General features: G+C 37.4%; 1 protein-coding gene across 1 annotated transcript in view; it reads right to left on the bottom strand.

Moving 5' to 3' along the window:
- The window catches only part of LOC149200448 (Pseudouridine synthase family protein), a 395,994-nt gene that overhangs the window by 355,186 nt on the left and 19,024 nt on the right, over positions 1-21,784 (bottom strand). The window contains exon 3 of the mRNA XM_089402743.1: positions 10,250-10,327. Within this exon, the coding sequence (XP_089258869.1) occupies positions 10,250-10,327 (78 nt within the window). The remainder of the gene's footprint in view (positions 1-10,249; positions 10,328-21,784) is intronic.

The raw sequence follows: 21,784 nt of genomic DNA on the forward strand, positions 1-21,784 counted from the left end.
GCCGATATTTGCCGATATTTTGAAAATATCGTGATATTTTCAAAATAGAAAATATCGCGATATTTTCTTGACGATATATCGTTTTGCCGAAAATATCGCAATATTTTCGAATATCGTCGATATTATCAACAGTGGTTGACGCAGATGGTTCCAGGCTAACGTAGAGGCCAGCAGGGCTGACACAACGCTTTAGATTGTGCTCAAGAGGGTTTCGTGGGGAAAACTTTCAGAATATCTGCTTCCGAAGAGAGGTATTACTGCAAGATTTTTTTATCTTTGTCGGGTGAGCCAATTTGGGACCCAGTATACTCAGAAACGCTGCTTAATAATAAAAACCCTCAGAACTGCTGCACCAGTTTTCCCAAGTTGGGTTTGTCCGGGGATGATTGTCCAAAAACAACGGTGTCCCTTGTGTGTTTGTCTATTTCTTTCAGTTGTTGATCTGTAGATGGTTGAGACTGTATTGTGTTTATTTCAGTGTTTATATAGTTAAATAACTTGTTAGCAATTAAACAAGTAGGCGAAATAAAGCAGAGAATACAAATAAAATTTATAACAGGTAATACTCAGAAATTTCAACAAATTGGAGTTCTTTGCTTAAAGGATTATAATCTAATTGAACATCTTGTGATTGTTGGCATTAAGTAATATTGGCATAAGTATTTATCTTGTTGAAAATATCTTGGAAGATTTATAATTGTCCCAAGTAATTGTCATTGCCATTTCATATTTAATCATTGAAGTTGATAAGCACTCTAAATTGCTATCAATTACATTGGTTAAGCATCTTGTGGAAGATAATTTTTTTCCTTGGTTTGAAAGAAATATATTGTTTTGATCCAGGTGGATATTGGTGGCCACCCGCCTATTCCACTTGGACCCCCACCATTGTTTCTTTCAATTTTTCAGTTTCCTTATTTGTAGCACAATTTACTATTTTTGGCAGTTTTTCGGGTCCTGAACTTCCAGAGCCATTTTGAGGCCCTAAACAACGTTTTTTGGGAAAACCGGGACCAACATGGGTCATCGACCGATGTTGGTCATTCAAAAGTTGTATTCCTCAGATAAATCTTTCTAACGAGGTATTGTGCGCGTCAAACGGAGATCGTATGCCAAAGTTACGACCCCGGGAAGTTGATGTACCAATTTACCCAAACGGGGCCCATAGTTTGGCGCTTCATCTCCTAGGGTTAGGTTTTTGGATGTTTAGGGTTTTCCATTGTTTCTCAATAATAAATAGGCCTTTGAGCCTCATTGTAACACAGTTCAGAGGCATGTAGCCGCCACATCTCTTCTCAGAGATAAGCTACCATCGTCCGAGCTAGTCTTATTTCCATTCTGTTTGTAAGCATATTTCAGTATTTGATATTAATGAAATGAAGTGTTATTTCCACTGCATCTTTGTATTTATGGTTATATCTGTAATTTGTTGCGTTCCTGTTTAAATCCGAATCATGTTTAATATTGGCACTTGATAATTTGGCACATCCTTGATGTTAAGGTTGTTTTTCCATTCAATGATAAGTACTCTTGTCATAAAAGCAAATCATAACTAGCGTACTTAAGCATTAAGCAATCTTAACATAAAAGATCAATTAAACACCTTGCACAAGCATCCTAAGTCTAGTTGCATTAATAATATACCTCCAAGCATAAGCTTGGTTGATAGACATTTAAGGCCACCCTTGCTCAATTTAGCTTGAGGGATTCAGCACCTTTCTAGGGGTTAACACGGTGACCTTGCAATCGTCAAAGCCACAGTCTCTGCAGTGCCAGAAGCATCGGATGGTTGGAACACAGAGGGAGGTATCGTTAATCAAGCCTTTGCTTGCTTCCCGTACCTACTCTAAAGATTGGTTCCAAAACAATTAAGAGGAAGGTCTTACTTAGAATAGGCATATAACTAAAAGTAACCAAGATACTTGCATCACACCTAGTTGTTAGGATTTGCATTTCATTTAGGTTAGTGAAGCATTTAAGCAGCAATTGTCTATCCAGTTACTTGGCATTTAATTGATAATAAGCAAGAAGTTGACTCCATAAGGCACTGGTCTCACAATTCAATCTAATCTTTTAATCTTGCTAAATTTAACCAAGTAGCTAGGCCACTCAATCGTGTCTCCCAGACTTGTTGATTGCAAACTTGTCTTTCATCTTCACACTTCCATCGCGACTACCCCCCGTAGCCTGTTGTTGGGAGACAACTAGAACGGAGAGGTCGAGGATCAAAGTGACAGCCCCCGACCTGAGTCGTTGTTGCAGTGCCTGTACAATTTAAGCGACAATAGTTACTAATTGTTCTTTTGTTTTCAATTGGCTAGTTTAGCTCTCATTTGCATTTAGTCACTGTTAGCAATCTCATCTGCCATTTTTCTAAGTGTGCTTTCATCATAATATCCTCACTGGTTTTCATTTGTCATAATAACATATAAGTGAAGTCATCTAAAGAAGCACCCATAACTAAGGGCATTGTGAGATATTAACCTAGATCTAATGATTAATCTAATTACATTGTTTCATTGAGTAACATCTACTTTGCTTCATTGATCATCATTGTAAGCTAATCATCTTGCGCTCATAAGTGTATCTCAATCATAAGTAAATTGGATATTTGTCTTATTGAAGCATCATTGTCACTGAATCTCATTGGAGCATTTGCATTTTCATCCTAGAGTTAGATTGCATTCTAAACATTACCTCCAAGCATAAGCTTGGTTGTATAAATAAATAAGGATCACCTTTTCTACATTCAATTTGAGAAGTTAGACCCCCATTCACGGTTAACACAGGTGACCTTGCAATGCTCTTGTGGGCAATCCCTTGTAGGAACAGAGGCACTTGTGTGGTTAGAAGTTCTTGGTATGTATCGTTAATGAGGCCTTAGCCTCCTTCCCCGTCACTTGTTTCTACAACCTTATTTGTGACTAGCTTCAAAGCAATTAAGGAGAAGGCTTCACCTAGACTAGGCATATAACTAAAATCAACCAAGATCTTGCATCTCACATAGCTTAGTTTACATTTCATCTGTTTAACTTTCTCTCTTGTGTCATACTATTAATTTTGAGCATTATATTTTCCTTGCAATATCACATTGCCATTCTTGTGCTCGTCTTTAATTTACTTGCTCATTGTTCCTTCATCTTGTCATACTTTACTTGAGCATTTCCCTTGGAGTACAAGTTATTTTTCGTGCAAGTTACATTTATCTGCTCATACTTTAATATTATGTCATCTTCTTGTACTAAAGCCTTCCTTGCAGCACTACTTATCTTGTACCTTGAAGTAATTTCATTTTGCAAGTGGTTTAATCTTTATTGAGCATTATCTTAAGGCACTGGTCCAATTTGATAAGCTTGCCATATTAATATAATTGGAAATCTATCTTGTTCATTAATAATCACACTTTCTAATTAATTCTAATTCAAGTTGCCTAGAGAGGTAATCACCTTAGTCTCCTAGAACAACAAGTTTTCCCTTTTCTATCCATCTTTAGGGACTACCCCACTTAACTTGTCTAGGAGAGAGCTTCAATAGAGTGAGTAGGGATCAGAGTAACAGCCCGTACTCTGAGTCTTGTGCCTTAAGTGTACACTTTAGGCGACAACAAACTGCAATCCATGGCTACACCTATGGTGACCAATATGAAGAAGCTAAGTGATTCTGCTTCAAATTCAAATTTAGTTAATCCCACAATGTACAGGCAATTGATTGGATCCTTGATGTACCTGGTTAACACTAGGTTGAATATTTGCTTTGCAATGAACGAACCAGTATATGGTCAAGCCAAGGCAGATACATTGGGTTGCAGCAAAGCATGTATTGAGGTACCTGTGTGGTACAATTGGATATGGTTTGAGATATGTCTCAAGTGGTGAAGTGAGGTTGCAGGGATATACAGATTCGGATTGAGTTGGGAGTGCAGAGGACAGAAAAGGCACCTTGGGGTGTTGCTTCAGCTTGAGATCAGTTGTGATATCCTGGTTTAGCAAGAAGCAGACTTATGCCGCACTCAGTATAGCAGAGGCAGAGTATACTACAGCCAATGCCGCAAGTTAGGAAGCAGTATGGCTTCGAAAGCTACTTGCAGGACTATTTGATTGAGAACTTGAGACGACCTTGATATTTTGTGATAATCAAAGTTGTGTTAAGCTTTCAGAGAATCCAGTTTTTCATGACAAGTTGAAGCATATTGAGATCAAATATCATTTCATCTGAGACATGTTGTAGAAGGGAGCAGTGAAGCTCCCATACATATCCATAAATGAGCAGATTACGGACATTCTCAGCAAGCCTCTATCTAGAGCGAAATTTGTATACTTCAGAGACAAGCTTGGTGTGATGTATAATGTCTCCCTCGTTGAGAGGGAGTGTTGATGTCTTTACAAGATCGGGCAAACCATCTCCTGAGAAGCCATGCTGATTTGGCTGGGTCATGTTGATTTGAACAAGGGGGATGGATACATTCACCTGAGTAGCCATGTTGATTTGGCCAGGGGTGAATGGCCCAAGGGCAGACCTTCTCCTGAGAAGCCATGTTGATTTGGCTGGGTCATGCTAATTTGACTAGGGGAGTTGGATACATTTACCTAAGAAGCCATGTTGATTTTGCCAAGGGTAAATGGCCCAGGTTACTCACATTGCCTACTCTAGGATGGAGTGATCTATATCTATAGACGTGCATGTGAGGGGACACTACAACATTGCAAGCTCATGAACTTTTCTTGAGGAAGGAAAAATTTTAGTTAAGGGGAAATTCATTTGAAGCTAAGAAGAATACCTCCCTCACTGCGAGGGAGTGTTGATTTTTTGTAGCATCGAGAGGTATTTCTACATGGCAAAAGGGGTCTCCAAGTCAACCTAGAAAAAATTAAAATAAAAAATTATTTTTCGAATACAAGTCGGCCCAGGTAGTCAAGTCGACACAGCCAAGTGAAAGGGTGTGTCCATTGGATTATTTTGCCCCATTCAACAAGTATGAATAGATGATGTGACATTTCATTTTCTCCACCAAGCAAGAGCAAGTTATTTTCTCTCTCTTCATCTTTCTCTTATCTCATGGATAGCTGCATGTGTGGAGGAGGCCGAGTTGACTGGGCATTGACCGAATTGACTTTATCACTGTTTGACAAAGTTTGACCTGCATTGACTGAGTTGTTTGACCTCTAATTTGACTACAAACAGTACAGCGTTGACCACAGACTTGACCACAGTCCACACGTGGATTTTATCTCAATCTGACCAGTCGCAAGGCCGCACATGCGAGTTGACCATGGGCAGCAGTTTGACCAGCGTTGATTTTTTGCTGTTTTGTTAGGTTTTGACCAATGTTGACTTGCTAAGGTTTTCACCAGCTTTGAATAGTATTTGGATTTGTATATTTGGCACAAATTTCTAGACAAATTGTTGATTTGTAAACCTTACTAAAGAATAATTTCTCCTAAAGAAAAATTGTTGGGTTTTCTCCCAAGGTTGGGTTTCCCAAGGTAAAAATATTCTCTTTTGTGCATGGTTGTCTTCTATGATTTAAACAGTTTCTGCTGCATTTATTGTTGATGTTTTCTGAAGTATAATTGCTCAATGATATCAGTGGCATAAGAATATTATGTGAAAATCATTAGGAAGTAATTATCTGGCAGAAAATTGTATCTACTGTATATCTTGTAGAAAAATTCAACATTATTAAGATGCACTCCAACTTTGGAGGTTGTGGGTGAAAAAACTCAATTGATTATTTATTGTTGAAAAGCAAAAATAATTAATTAAGCTCAAAAAAAAAACACTCTAGAGCAACTTCCTTAATAACCAAGTCCCAAGGATGTAAGTCTTTTACATAAGTTCATCATGTTAGTGACATTTTTTACAGCAGTTGTCTATAATGCGACTTTTTGGAAGCCTTTCCGGTGGGTTTTTCCGGTCAAAATCCGGCAACAATTTATTGGAATCGCAAGTTTGATAGCTAGTTTCTGCACAATCAAAGCGTCCCAGGGGTTTTCCAGGGTGCTGAATCCAAATATGCAGTTAAAAAACCATTTTAACTGCAACAAATCAAGATTTAACCTCAATTTCTTCCGCCGGATTCCGTCACCGGAATCTCCAAAAAGTCGCATTATAGACAACTCCTTTTTTACAACTCCCCATGGGGGTACAGAATCTGCATGAAGAAAGAAGGTAGAAGAATAGAGAGAAAAGAAGGGGCCAAATTGCCCTGTTGGAATTCTGAACTCGAAAAATTGACAGGTGCCTTATCCAACTTGATGTTCTTCTTCTTTTATCAGCTAGGTACATATGGTAGGTAACAGGTTCATGCAATACAATGCAAGCATAAAAAACTTCCTTGCAATACATTGAAAGAAAGAAAAACTTTGGTTCAAGCAAGATGTCGCAAGGAAAAAAAACTTTGACGCGATGCAATATGTCACAACAAAGGAAAGTTTGTAGCAGTGTGATGTGTTATCCATGTGGAAAGTTTTGTCCCATTCGATACATCACACGTAAAAAAAGATCTCATATGTCGCAACTAAAAGGAATCGAGGTGTGATACACATTGTGTCGTGATGAAAGAAAATTGGATGTGATGTGAAATGAGACTTTTGGAAAAATTTCTAAGGGGAAAAGCAAGTTGCTCAGAAGCTGAGGGAAAGAACAAAACAAACTTTCGAGGGGCTAGTGAGATCAAAGAGAAGAGAACCAAGGTAAGCTTCATAAGAAAAAACTTCGAAGTAAAGGAAGTCAATATACAATATAGTTCATTAAGGTTGTGAAATCCAAAAGAAAGGAGGGGACCCATGCTACTTTTGTCTTCATAAGGTGATGGAGTTGAAAATAGTATGGAAGATTGTTGCTAGCTCAACCCATTGGTGACTCAATTTTGACCAAAGATGAGTGCAACAAGTTTTCCTGGTAATTCCTACAGCAAATTATTTCTTAATGTCACAACTAATACATTGATAATTTGATAGCTATAATGAATCAGGTGTGGGATGCTATCAAACAATTTCTTCCAATGCTTGTGGCTGCTCAGTTCCCTGAACTATTATCAGTAGTTACCCATCTTGTGATTCTATGTGTTGTGCATCAATTTCAGAATAGAGGCAGCCAGCCTTTAATATCCTGTGTTACTCTCACGCCAATATTTCTCACCGTAGTCTTACAATTACAAAAGGAAGATATTTATGCCAATTCTTTAAATGCACACACTTATTCAGAATTTCTGATCATTGTCGGTGTCAAGTTTTGTGATTTATTTTTTTCTTTGTCTTTTAAATAAAATTGCTTTTCAAATTTGCAGTGGAATAATTCTTGACAGTAATGCTCTGCTATGAGTTTTAGTAGCAAAATACTCTTTCTTCGGCAAAATTATTGAACTTTAAATGGCCAAAAGCCTAATTGTGGTCAACGACCAAGAACCATAGAAACTTTGATAATTATGTGTGGCCAAAAGACAAAAAGCAACAAAGTGCCCCAGAAAAGGATTTTAGGCTAATGTAATGAACAATAAGTCATTTGAGTACATAGATTTTTACACTCGCTCATAATTATCGAAAGTATCTTGGAAATAAATACTGTTATGCTTCTGAAACGTTCCAACATTTCCAGTGGATACTCCAATCAATCTCCTGATGATGAATGGAGTGTCCATGCGAAACATTGGGAATGTTTCAAAACCATAAACACAGTTATTTCAAAAATAATTTCCATAAATAGTTCATTTACTGAATGTCCAACATAAGAAGAACAATGAGTTGAAATCCACATATGACAAATAATTATGTAATTGAAAATGAATGAATGAGATGATAGTTCAATTGTGTATGTAGATTTTCACAGTTGCTCATGGTTATGGAAGTATTTTGGAAATTAACAGTGTTATGCTTTGAAACATTCCCAATGTTTACAATGACCACTCCAATCAATCCCCTGATGATGGGTGATTTGTCCATTTGAAAAATTGGGAATATTTCAAAACCATAAACATAGTTATATTAAAAATACTGTCTATAAATAGTTAATTTACTGAATATCCAACATAATGATGACACATCCATATAGGGCAAAGAATTATGTAACTGATGATGCATGAATGAGATAATACATGTTACACTGAGCCTCGTGATGGTATACTTGTATGCATTGACTAGTTAGGTTGTGTCACTTTATTTAGCATCATCAACATCATTATGGTCACGTAGAACAGTCACGTGCAATGCTTTGGTAGTTCTATCTTTCTCCACAGGTGCTATTCCATTCTTTCTAATCTTGGCACATTCGACATGGCTCAATGCCCTTGCCTACCAATTTCATTAGCCAACTTGCAGAAATTAAGAAAGACCATGAAGAGGTGGCATTTGAACCTCATGAAATTAAAACTAGAGGCATGCCTTGCAAAAGAAAAGAAAAACAACTTTCAAAGGATGTTGGACTTCATGCCTAAGGTAGGAGAACCACTGAGAAGTTATGAGGAATAGAGGGTGGAAATCCCTCTCCTACATAGAAGGATAAATGCATTTGATGCAGTCATTGTGGTCCAGCCCAATTCCCAAGTAGTTCAAGCACCTAATGCACCAACCCCCCAGGCATAAGAAGCAAGATAGAGCAGCCAGTTGTAAATATGCAAAAAAATGAAAAGTTCCCCACAAGTTATTAATCCTAGTGTTGATTTGAATGTCTTGAAAATATATCTTGCTATCTGGTGAATTTATTAGGCAGTATGTAAGTCAGCTTAAAAGTAGTTATCATAGTAGAAAATGTGGTAGAGTTTCAACACTAGTGTTATTCCACGACATTATGACCTTTAATATCCTCAACTTTGTTGGATGTAATTTGATTATATTGGAAAAGCCACAATCCTCCTATTTTGTTGACAATATCAATATATTCATTACTATGAAAAAACATTTAAATATTAACATTAGCCATTAATTATATTAATGACTGATTTATATTTGTGAGATATATGCTCTTGTTATCAGTATCATACTAGGTTTTTTTAAAGAAATGTTTTTATCGTGCCATACCATATCTATATCTGTATTTGGTAACTATTGATATGCAAGGCCCCAAGTGGTACGATTGGGGAGCAAAGGTTTAGAAAAATCTTCAGTTTTATGCCCACAAAGAAATATACTCCCTTCTGCACTGGAAGCATCTCATGTCCCATGTCCTTAATGCCCGATGGACCACATTTGACACTGAGAACAAGTGGATTCATAGGCTACACAGTGTTTGGTCTATTCACCTCAGCTACGAACTACAGATATTTTCATCAAGACTACCATCAAAAGCTCATTTGGCTAAGACTCGGCTCACTGATGGTCATTGCTTAGTTTGTGGTCATCCAAAGACAATGAAACATATTCTTTGGGACTGTGTTTGAAAAGAGATGTTGAAAATATGTTGAGGATCAGCACTTGGCATTATTATTTCAAGGGAAGCTTCATTGGCGAGCAGCATTGTTGGGAGATTCATCCCACAGTGCACCCCAGTTTCTCCACAATTTCTCACTACCTTAGAATCACTGCATTGTTTACTATTTGGAGATTATGGTGAAAGTATGTTTTCTATGATGAGGTCAGTTCGTTTCAATCCTTTTTCATGTTTGATGGTAACAGGTATGTCTGCACTTGTTAACTCAAGGTTATCTTCTTATTAAAGATGCTAAAGAATTAGAGGCTACAGCATATTCTGATTTCTTTTCTGCCCTAGTAGCGTTGAGAAAGAGGAAATGAATCACCTTTGTATATACTCATCCACCATTATTTTTAGTTTTGTAAATATTTTTCTATTAATATAACATGTATTTCAATTTTTTGTGCCTATGTAAAAAGGTACATAGATAAAGCATCTCAATTGCAATGCCAAAGGCACTTTTGCAAAAAGATAAGAAAAAAATGTTGAAACCTCTAAGAGTCAAGTTCATCTATATCACGTGCAAAAGCAAATAATCAATTAATTCATGTGGTTAAAGAAAATAGAAGCAGGAATTGACTCTTTGAAAAGCACCTTCATATCTTATTTTAATGTCCATGGGCTATAAACCATATAAAACAAGACTCTTTAACCATCTTTTTCTTCAACAAAAGCGACACCACCTGATATGCAATAAAGCCTATCTAGCAAGAACCAAACAACGTGCAGTAACCTCATATTACTGATTCTTGTATTCTTGCAACATAAAAATCAAAGAACTCCTCCTAGTAGAAATTCAAAATGCATAATGTGAACATGAATTTGAGGAAAATGCATAACATACATAATATTCATGAGGTCGTTGTCTAAACTCATGTGAAAATACATCCACTACTTTCTTTCCGGCCCATCTTTTATTAACCTGAAAACTCCACAAGAAACAATATTTCAACATTCAAAGCCTACTACATAAACTTCTAAATACAAAGTATCAAAATCCTCAAGAAACAATCCATAGATCAAAATTTCTGCATGGAATGTCTGTATCAGGATCCCATAGAGTTGGCAACAAACAATATTTTAGCTTTTATAGTTGACAAGACACAAATATGCACCAAAAACAAACAAGACATAATGTTCTTTTTCAGCAAACGCATTGCATCATAGTGGGCTCCTAGATTTCAGCAAACGCATTGCATCATAGTGGGCTCCTAGATTTCAGCAAACTCATTGAATAACATATTAGAATTTTTGTATGGTGTTTCATGGAAACAGTAGGAAAATGTACATCAAATATACAAGGTTGTTTACACCTCAGCTTGAATTTAGAACCTAAAGGCTGAGAAGAGACATGTCATTCTATACAGCATTCTTGATACAGACACCAAGAAAAGCCCGCTAACCTACACTGCAAAAGCTGAAGTAGTTCTATAAATTCCATGCCTAATTAAAACATGTCAATTAAATTGCCAAGAGCTACATAAAGAATTAAACCTTGCTCTAGGTACCAGTACCACCAAAGGAGACATGAGAATGACAAGAAAATCTGAACAAGAACTACTTTAGCTCTCTGACTATCCTCAACTGACAACATTAGATAAATATCTCAATATCAATGACAAATGTAAGCTGTCTAACGTGCATTCCAAATCATGAAAATTATACTACGTCTTTCTTCTTTTTTCCATTATTTATGCAGCTGAGCTTTTTATCCACTTAACTATCATGATAACATGAAAATCAAACACCAAGATTACTCAATAGGGTTACAAACTAGTCGATTCAACCCAGTTTATGAATGTGGGATAGACTGAGACACACATTAAAGTGAAATAAAACGTAAAAGTGCAATATAACCTAAAGTAAGATTGACTTTAAAAATGCATGTCTAATATCTAATTGACCACTATTATTTTAATATTAACTTCAATACCCTCCCTTAATGCACAATCTACTAACTAAACCAAGCTTCCCGAAATTTTACATATTTATGAGGACCCAAAGACTTGGTAAAAATGTCTACAATTTAGTTCTCTGTTGGGAAATACTATGGCTCAATAGATACATCCTCTACAAGTTGCCCAAAGAAGTGACAATATATCTCAACATGCTTGGTACGCTCGTGGAAGGCTAGATTCCTAGCTAGTTATAGCACCCTTGATTGTCACAAAATAGGGGTGTTGGCTGTGTCTGCTGCATCTTCATGTTTGTAAGCATCCTCCTGAGACAAATTGTCCCACATGCTCCTTCCACTGCTCACTATTCTACTCCAATCGATGAAAGGGATACAACATGCTCCTTCTTGTTGGTCAATGTCACTCCAACCATACCAAAGGCTGAAAACATATCCAGAGGTGGATTTCTATCATCCACAGAACTTGCCCAATCTAAATCTATATACGCACACAACCTAGGGTCTTTGCTTCGACTATACATAATGCTAAATTCAACCATCCCTTTCACATATCTCAACAACCTCTTTATTGCAATCCAATGTACTACTTTCAATGTTGTCATAAATATCAAGACTCGAGAGGAAGCTCATTCACTGCCTTAGAGTCGTCTTGGTTGAAAACTTCAACCCTTTCTCCAAAGTGTACACAACATTTTGCAAACTGTCATTCTAAACCTCTTGAGCAAACTCCTCACATATTTTGTTTGTGAAAAAAAAACATTGCTACTTGTTTGCTAAACTTGAACAACTAGACAATAATGTAGGAGATCTAGATCAGTCATGTCAAAAGCTTTACCCATTTTAGATTTGATCAGTTTAATAGCACTTACCCCACTGCATATAATAATAATGATGATGTTAAATAGTGAATCCATACAGGTGAGGATGGTTTTAGATAGAGGAGGAATGACCTGTTATAGAGTTTTGTGAACCCAACGTTTCGGACTACCAAGTGAGTCCATCATCAGGGGATGCGACAATAGATAATCTTCAACCTTAATGATGTATCCATGAGCTATGTTTAGGGTATATATATATAGGTTATTAAGGAATGATGTGAGAAATTAGGTCGGCCATTTCATGTACATGTATAACCAATAGGATGATATCATTTTCTATGCTTTTGAAGTTTTGATATATGGATTGTATTACAACAAAATATAGCACCCACAAAGTGTAAAGTCAACAGAACCAAGGTGCTAACTTTGTGTAACTCAATAAGACTACCCACTCTCACCTTGATAACTTTTCCTTCCTCTTTAGATTGGCTCTTCTCCAATGCAAGGGGGTTATCCCTAAGCAGCATTGCTAAGGCTATGGAGTGGAGGCTCTGGGTAATGCTTGAAGAGTAAGCCTTAACAAAACAAATAGTTATAGTATAGGTGGAAAATGAATGCTGTGAAAACAAAAAGTGATGGAAAACCACAACACTAGAGCCTACAAAATATTGGGCAAAATGGAATCAAGTGTTGGAGAATGTAGTAGGGCAGCTACTTAAACTTTTCTCCTTTTCCTAGATAAAAGTTTGTGATCTTTATAATAGCTTCTTTTATTCTTAGTTACGTTCTCTTCATCAAACAGTTATCAAGAGCATAAACAATAAATACAATAGACAAAAGAAGTAGGTTCCAAGCTAGGGCAAAACCCCTCCATGGGGAAAACCCAAAAAGAATCTCTTATTTTCTTATAGAATCTGATCAAATGAGAAAAAAAAGACGCTGAGACCAAAGTCAAGATCTCCCCCAAGCCCCAAGTCAGCCCTCCAAGAATTAATCCCAAACAAGTCAAAGTTTGACCAAGTCAACCAAGGTCAAATCTCTTCAAATTTGTTCCACTTCAAAAATTTCGGCCTCCTACTTCATATCTATAATTTTGGCTTCTAGACTGCAGAAACCCTAGTTATTTAGCATGTGTCAACCTTCCAAAAGATCCTCCTTCAAGCAAGTCAAAGTCTCCAAGGTCAAACTAGGTCAAAACAAAGTTTTGGCCTTCCTGCAACTTGAATCTGCAACTCGGACCTGCAATTTTTGACCTCTTGCAACTGTGACATAACCCTATCCTTCGAACGTGTGAGAGAATAAGGCTCAAAAATCCGAGTTTGGTTCTTACTTAGACTCTCTTGCCTCCTCCTTTGCTCTTGGTTTTCTTCCTTTTCTTGCTAGAGATCGAACTTCTTTCTTGCAAATCAAATTGGTGATTAAAGAGGTCGAAGTTCCTTCTATATATAGGTTTCTTTTGTGGTCGAATAGCCTCTTCTAGGCCGACTTGTCACTGGCAGGGCCAACTTGTGCTTGGAGGTCCTTTTGACTTTCTAGACTCAAAATAAATATCTTTTTTATATTACAATTTGCCCAATAGGATCTTATACAAATGATATTGACTCGTGACAATAAATATTATGACATGACAAAGCCTAGAAGCATGAAGAACATGCTTTTACCTAGTTGACCAATTAAAATAAGCATGAAACCTATGTTTGAAAATAATATTTTTTCTTTCTTCTTTTGCTTATTACATAAGATATACATATTGACATGAGTGCAATAACAATTATGAAGACTGAAACTAGTTACATTTTCCAACACTCCCTCTTAACTAGGGACGTATTCATAATTGTGCAACGGGTACAAGGATATTCTCAAACTGAAGAGTTCTCATAAGAAGAGTGGATTGATAAGTCATCTTTAAGCATCAATGTCATAACCAGCATTGTCAACAAAATAAGGCCTTAAATTGACAAGCTCATCTAATTTCAGAGCCTAATGTTGGGAGGCTTTACATGGGACACCACACTGTAAGGACCTAACCAGAATTAATTCCCTAAATCCGACCAGAATTTAACAGTTGTAATTTAAAAAGGAATTTATCAATTTAATTCACTCATACATACCTGGTTTCTGTGTTTGAAGTCGATCATCAGCTGTTGTAGCTCCAAATTTGTTGTCGTTACCAAAATGACCAAAACCTCCTTGCCAAACTGGCCACAACCTCGTTACCTAACTCCATAATACTTCAGAATTTCGACACTCTGGCCCCCGTGCCCAAAAGCATCAAGAACAATCAAGGCTCAATGATCTTCACTGTGTCTGTAACTCTCTGTTGGAAAAAATCCTCTTTCCTGCACTTCCACTTCAAAAGCCCAAAGATCCCCCCATAGTAGCATCCCCTTCTCCTTATATTTCTCTGAACCAAGGCCTTTCTTCCCTTTCCCGTCTCAGTGTCTCTGTCTTTGTTACGTGGAACTCCGCATGCCCTTGAATCTTATTTGATTTTCATGAGATTTTATTGAGTAGGTTCACCTTTTAAAAAGGTATGCTACATAGGATTACTTTAATTAGTTTAGTTAAGGTTTATTTTATTAATTAAATTAATTTATTTTATTTATAATTTTAATTAAATTATATTATTATTTTATTTATTTTAATTAAATATAATTTGTAAATTAAATTATAATTTTCTTTTAATTAAGGATTATCATATATATGTATATAAGGGTGGTATACGTATCAAATACCTAACTTGATATACTCATTATATTCCGATGAGATAGGAATTTATTTCGATAATCAATTCATTACCCTAATTTAGACATTTCCCAGTATTAGCCAGTATGTATATTAGTACAATACATGCCGGCCCATGCATATGTAGCTATCATATGGATGCCCCGTATGTATGCTAATATTCGTATTTTGTTTGTAATTATAGGTGGGCCATTACACCACACTACATCTTCAAGGTACACACCCCATCCGGATGTTCACTAGATAAATCCTTTAAGGACTATTCTTATCTTGGATTCTCAATCTTCAAAGAATATCGATCCTCTTTGACCACTCTTGTCTTGGATACATGTCTAATCTTCAAAGAGTGTCAGTCCACTTCCTATCTTGAATTTTCTATCCTCAAGGAAATCTCAGATGCTTATCCAATCCTCCATTCTCCCTACCATGGCCTTCACTAGATGTATGATTGTTAGTCCTGACCTAGTGCATGACACATGATAGAAGAGAATACAATGTCCATCATCACTCCCTCTCAACTAGGGAGGATGTCCTCATTCCCACTTGATCAGGGAATAAATCCTTGCTCCTATTTAAGGAGACTTCTTACTCCCTCTAAAACATAGAGGAGATTCTTTCACTTCCTTTCAATTGGGAAGTCATAACCACAAGCTCTCTAGCTTGTCTTCATAAGTGTATCAGCTACCAGTTCTTCACGGAGATAGTACCTGCATGGCTCCTTATTTATTTTGTATCTCATCATATTGAGCTTCTTTCTTCCTGGATGTTATGGAGCCATCTTCTTTCTTTAATTTTGTGACAGGGTTCAAGCCATCAACCTTTCTTATCATATCTCCCTCTAAACATGAAAGTGATCTTCATAAACATTAGGTTATCCTCTTATACTGCTACCTTCAATCCCAAGGTGATGATGTGAACACCTTGACTACATAACCTTTCAAGGATTGTCAAAACCATTTACTCAATCCATATGTTCTTTGAATTGAGTACAGTACAAACAGTTGAACTTGCCCCAACTGTCATTATGTCTTCCTGCAATATCTTTCCAGGTAGCAAAACAATATGTTAACTAGATAACCAATATCAAAATTTAAATATCATATTTACCTTATTATGATAGCCCTTTCATCAAAGTATTTGCTTACTTGAGTCCTTTGAGATCAACATTCTTTCGTATGATTCATTTCCATATTGTATAAGAATCTTTCTCCATGTATCTTGTTGCACTCAAATTGTCAAAGTTCAGGGGAAGTGGAAGTACCAGCATTTTCAACAAAGATCGGATCACATATCAACAATCCATGTGTCATGGTCATCCCATTCTACAAGTTATATATTGTAAATGATCTTAGTAAAACCTTGAGTCTCTGTAACAACCTAGGTAAGCCTATAATTTGATGACGAATTCCATCCTAGGAGGAGGGATTTTAGCCTCACTTATTACCTGTGTTTTTCACCACGGCTAATCAGAAGAGTTTTTTCCCTCTAGCTTAAACCCCCAAAGCTAAGGTGAAATTTATTGTCAGATTATTAGGTGAGTCCTAATGTTCTAGTCGAGTCTGATGTAAAAGTGGTTTGAGAATAATTTAAGCTAATTGGCTTAATTATTTTATTACAAATCACTTGGTTTACTAGATCATATTGAGTCGCAGATGGGTTGTGTCTTGAGGGTCTAAGACGAATGTGTATTCCCTCTTTGAGTCTTGTAAATGAAAAAACATATGTATTAGAGGGTTGGAAAAATAATTAATCCCCTCGTGTAAATTAATTATTTTTCCTGGCAAAATAAAAATAAATCATAAGACAGAAAATTAATCAATTAGAGTCAAATTAAATTGTCTTAGGAAAATAAATTCTCCAAATGGAAAATTTCGTGGGTCTTAAAACAGTCAATTTTTAAAGGTCCTCCACCAAGGGAATAGTGTGTTTTTCAAAAAAAATTGGACCCTTGGTCCTTGGTCGTTAAGTCAAAGTCAAATTTTTGAAAAAATTAGCTCAAAATAATTAATTTTGAGCTAATTAAAAAGGAATTAAATGATAAATTCGAAAATTCATCAAAAAAAAAAAAAAAATCAAGGGCCAAGATTAAAAGGTCTTGAAATGTTCATCAACGGCCAAGATTATTTTGACAAAGATCAAAGAAATTGGCCGTTATTTTTCTATTTGGAGGATTTATCTATAAATTAGAGAGTCAGTTGGATCTCTAGGCATCTTAATCTCTGGCTAGAATTGTTGTTGAAGCATTTTGTAAACTATTGTCCTGCTGGGAACTATTTTTTCTACTATAATAAAAGACTTTGGGGTGCAACTCCAAGAGTTCTTGCCGTTGATCTGTGGTATGTATTGACTACGGGCTTCCTATGTGGTGCTTTAAATTGTTATTTTGAGATAATACATAGTGTGTGCAGGTACTCAATCCTTGGTCTCCAAGTTCACAGACTGTGTGCTTGGATCTCTAGTTTTTATATGGTGGATTCAATCTTCGCTCGGGCTATATTGAGCATTAATCTTTCTGAAGCATTTTACCCATTCCTTCAAGGAAAAAATATCATAAAAAATATTTTCTCAAAATCCATTTGAAAACCCATGTATATTTTGTAAATTTAAATTTATAAATTATTTTTCTAGTTTGGGTTGGGGTTTTAGATTCATTTTGTATATATTTGGGGTTTAGGTGTTGTAAATTTTATTTTTGCAGGTCAAATCAAGGAGTCAAGTGGAAGAAGAGCTAGATCTAGGCCCTTGAGGGTAAGATCTAGTCTCTTGGAATTTTTTGTTGGGTTTCCATAGAAGAATTTTCAAAAAATCAAAGAGCTGAAGCATAAAAAAATTTGGAGCAAGCGTTTCAAGCTGTTTAGGGCTTCTAGCCCTAGTTTTTCCTTCCTAAGCCTTAGCGTCAGCCTTTCTCCCTCCAGCGTCTTGATTTCTAGGCCCCCCAGGGCTACCCGTGACCCTTAGGGGTTGTGGCTTCCCTTCTTTACCCTAGCCCCAAGCCCAAAAGACCTTGCGGCCTTCTCTTTTCCTCTCGACCTCCCCTCTCTCAGCCTCCTTCGCCCTCTTCCATCCTCCCTCGGCCCTCTTCTCACTCTCTCCCTAGGCCGCAGCCCTCTAAGGGCTTGCGACTCCCTTTCCTTGGCCTTTTAGGCCATAGGCCATAGGCTTTAGGCCTCTAATCCCTCTTTACCCCCAACGCTAGCCTTATTAGGCATGTCGTTGCCTCTTTGAGGCCTTATTCTTCATCCTTGTGCCCCGATCTATCATCCTAGCCCATTTATCCCCGCAAATTTTCCTCCCTTAGCCTTGTTCTACAATTCTTGGCCTCCTTGTTATACAATTCTTGGCCTTCGATGTCAGCTTCTTTGTCCTTCCTTAGGATAGGAAGGTTGTTGATCTTCCTGAGGGCCATATCTTCGTCGAAGGTGGCATCATGACTTATCTCAACTTCCTTTTGACTAGCCACATAAATTCTATATCCCTTAGAATTTTCACGATAGCCCACAAAGATTCCTTTCTTCCCAGATGCACCCAATTTGCTTCTTTTCTCTTTCGGCACATGAAAATATACGGGACTTCCAAGAATTCTAAAATGAGAGACATCAAGTTTCTTACCAATAAACATTTCTTCAGGAGTCTTGGAATCTAATGCTTGATGAGGGCATCGGTTTTGAACATACACAGCGGTATTTACAGCTTCAACCCATAGGAACTTCGGAAGGCCTTGATCATGAAGCATGGCACGAACTACTTCTACAATAGAGTGATTCTTCCTTTCAGCCATACCATTCTGCTCAGGAGTGTATGGCGTTGCAGTCTCCCTCTTAATGCCAGCTTCTTTGCAATAATCTTGGAATTCATTGGATCCGTACTCAGTCCCATTATCAATCCTCAATATCTTAATTTTCTTCTCGTATTGGTTTTCGATCAAGGCTTTGAAGTGTCGGAACCAGGTGAACACTTCATCCTTCTTCTTCAAGAAGTAGATCCAAGTCTTGCGAGAATAATCATCTGTAAAGGTGAGATAATATAAGTATCCTCCCAAATAGTTTACGGGCATCATACCAAATATGTCGGAGTGGATCAATTGCAATATATTTGTGGTCTTGCTATTACTTTGAGGGGAATGGTCCCCTTGTAAGTTTTCCTTCGGCACATCCCAGACATACACCTTCATGCTCTACTTTGAACTCGGGCGTACTTGTCACCATCTATCTCACATCGGATAGGGCCTTATAATGAAGATGGGCAAACCTCCGGTGCCATAGTTCAGATTGTAGAGATGTGTCGCAAGACATGGCTCCCAATGGACTTCCTCCAACTTGATACAAAGTGTCAACCCTGAACAGAAGAGTAAAAGCATCTTTAAAAATTCTTTTCCAAATGCGTACCTTTCCATCGATGAATGCCACCTTGCATCCTTTGTCCTCCATGGCTGAAATGGACACCAGGTTCTTCTTGAGATCAGGTACATATAGTACTTCTTGCAAATGAATAGTGTTACATTGATTCAATTGAAGGGTAACATTCCCTACTCCCTTCACGGGATACATGTCTCCTTTTCTATCAGATTAGAGGGGGCTTCCTTGAATCCAGTGAAGTGCCTTGAGTCACCACTATTAATCAGCCAATTTCCCAAAGTGTCCAGAGGAGAGGTAGTGGAGAGGGCCGATATAAGATAATACTCTTTTTTGTTATTGCTAACAACATTTGATTCTTCATACCTGGAGTTCCTTGATTTCTTGGAGGGTTGACCATTTCCTTGATGTCCTGCATTCCTTTTTCCTTTGCCATTGAACCTGTCATTCCTTTGATCGTTGTTGTTGAAGTTTCCCTTGGAATGGTTGTGATCATCGTCATGCGATGTGTCCCTTCTATTTGGACACTCCCTTGCATAGTAGCCAAACTTATTGAAAACAAAGCACCTACCCTTCCTTCCTCCCTTAGATCCAGATTTTCCATGGAAATTACCTTTAGACCCTGCATTATTTCTCCTTTTGGCATGAGCGGAGAATGCAGTGGGGTTGCTTCTATTAGAAGGCATTTCTTGCTCCACCATTCTTGTTTCTTCTTGAATGCATCTCGACATCAATTCTTCAAACCCTGGAATTCGATCATTGTTGAGGACGGTGGTTCTAAATACATACCACTCAAGTGAGAGTCCTCCAAGGGTGGTGAGAGTAAGTTCCCTGTTAGGAATGACTTCTCCAATCGAGAGTAGATCATTCTTGATCTCAATAATTCTCAAGAAATGGGTTTGAATATCCTCATCCTTGCCCTTCTTAATATCCTTCAACTTATTCTTGAGAAATAGAATTTGATTAGCATTACTAACCTTGAACATGCTGACCAACCTGTCGTAGATCTCTTTGGAGGTCTTCAATTCGGAGATGTAGGCCACCAGATGCTTGTCAATGGAATCCCTGATAATCTTCTTTGCTTTGACTTCAGCCTTATTGTACTTGGTCTTCTCAGTAGCCGGTGCATTTGAAGGAGGTTCAAGGATTTTACCCTGCACATAGTCCATCACTTCTTTTTCTTCCAAGGTCAAATCAAATGACATCTTCCATCCATGATAGTCAAATTTATCATGGAGCTTGTCTTCAGCCAGGAAGTAGGATGACGAACCCATTGAACCTTTTGTCCTTGTCCAATTGTCTTTGGTGATTGCTCTTTCACGCTTGCTTGGGCTTTGTCTTCACCTCAGCTCTGATACCATGTTAATTTTAGGCAACAATGGTATGTTCTATGCTTTAGAGCAATTTTACTTCAATTTTCTTATTAGCCCAGTATCAATATTCAAATTAGCAATCACATCAACATGATAGTAAAATGAAGATATAATATAAACATAAACAGTAGAAGACAAGCCAAGACAAGAGGACACAAGATGTGGTACCAGCCAGGGACAACCCCCAATGTGAAGAAACCCTTGATCAAATCTTCTTTTAGTCTTTAATAGTTCAGTAGAGAGAGTACAATTTACAAATCTGATCATTTATAACAGCAGCAAAAGAGCCCTAAGCAGAAAAGTCAATGCTAGTCAACAAGGCAGATTTGACCCTCAACAAATTGGTCAACTTCAGTCAACTTCGGCCTCCAAACAGCAAGATGAATCAACCCTCAAAACAACCCAAAAACAGCCCAGTCAAAATCTAGTCAAACAGCCCACCTGCGATCAACCCTAGTTGCAGTCGATGTTGGTCAACAGTGAACGTTAGCCTCAATTTATGTGCCCAAAAATGTGGCTTTCCCAAACAGAGATAGCCCTCACAAAAATGCAGTCAAAGGAGGTCAACGCATGCTGGTCAACACTTGGTCAAATTGTCCAGAAATTCGGTCTCTTGAAATTTCGGCCTCCTGAAATTTCGCTCTCTTAAAATTTCAGACATGTGGAGAGAGAGAGAGGCCCATAAATCCGTACCCAATCAATGAGAGAGAGAGAGAGAAGTGTGCAGATGAGTGTGTCCAAATGAGGCTAAGTCACCTTCTATTTATATCCAACGTTGAGGATAAATAGACGTGATTGTTGGGCTTCTGAACCTACATAAGTTTGCTGGTCGACTTGACAATTTGACCATAATCAAAATAAATTCGTAACTTCATTTGTACATGTCAGAATCGGATGATCTTTAGATCAATCCTACACCTCTCGGAGAGACGAATCCAAGAAAAATATCAGTTGTCATAAATAAGATGACCCATGTGGAGTTTGGCCCTAGTTGCTAATTTTAACAAATCTTGTGAGAGAGTCTTGATCTCTATCCATTCCAAAGCATGTCAAATTTCTTCTTTCAAGCATCATGTAGCCATATAGAAGATTTACCAACTAACTCTTTCTTTTAAGATTCTTATAGATATGAACCCAACCCTAGAGTACAGTTTCTTAAAATATGCATACCTTTGC

The sequence above is a fragment of the Pinus tabuliformis genome, chromosome 2_1, assembly GCF_031772625.1.
Source record: "Pinus tabuliformis cultivar Carrire ecotype Pingquan chromosome 2_1, CPIR1, whole genome shotgun sequence".
Classification (NCBI taxonomy): Eukaryota; Viridiplantae; Streptophyta; class Pinopsida; order Pinales; family Pinaceae; genus Pinus; species Pinus tabuliformis.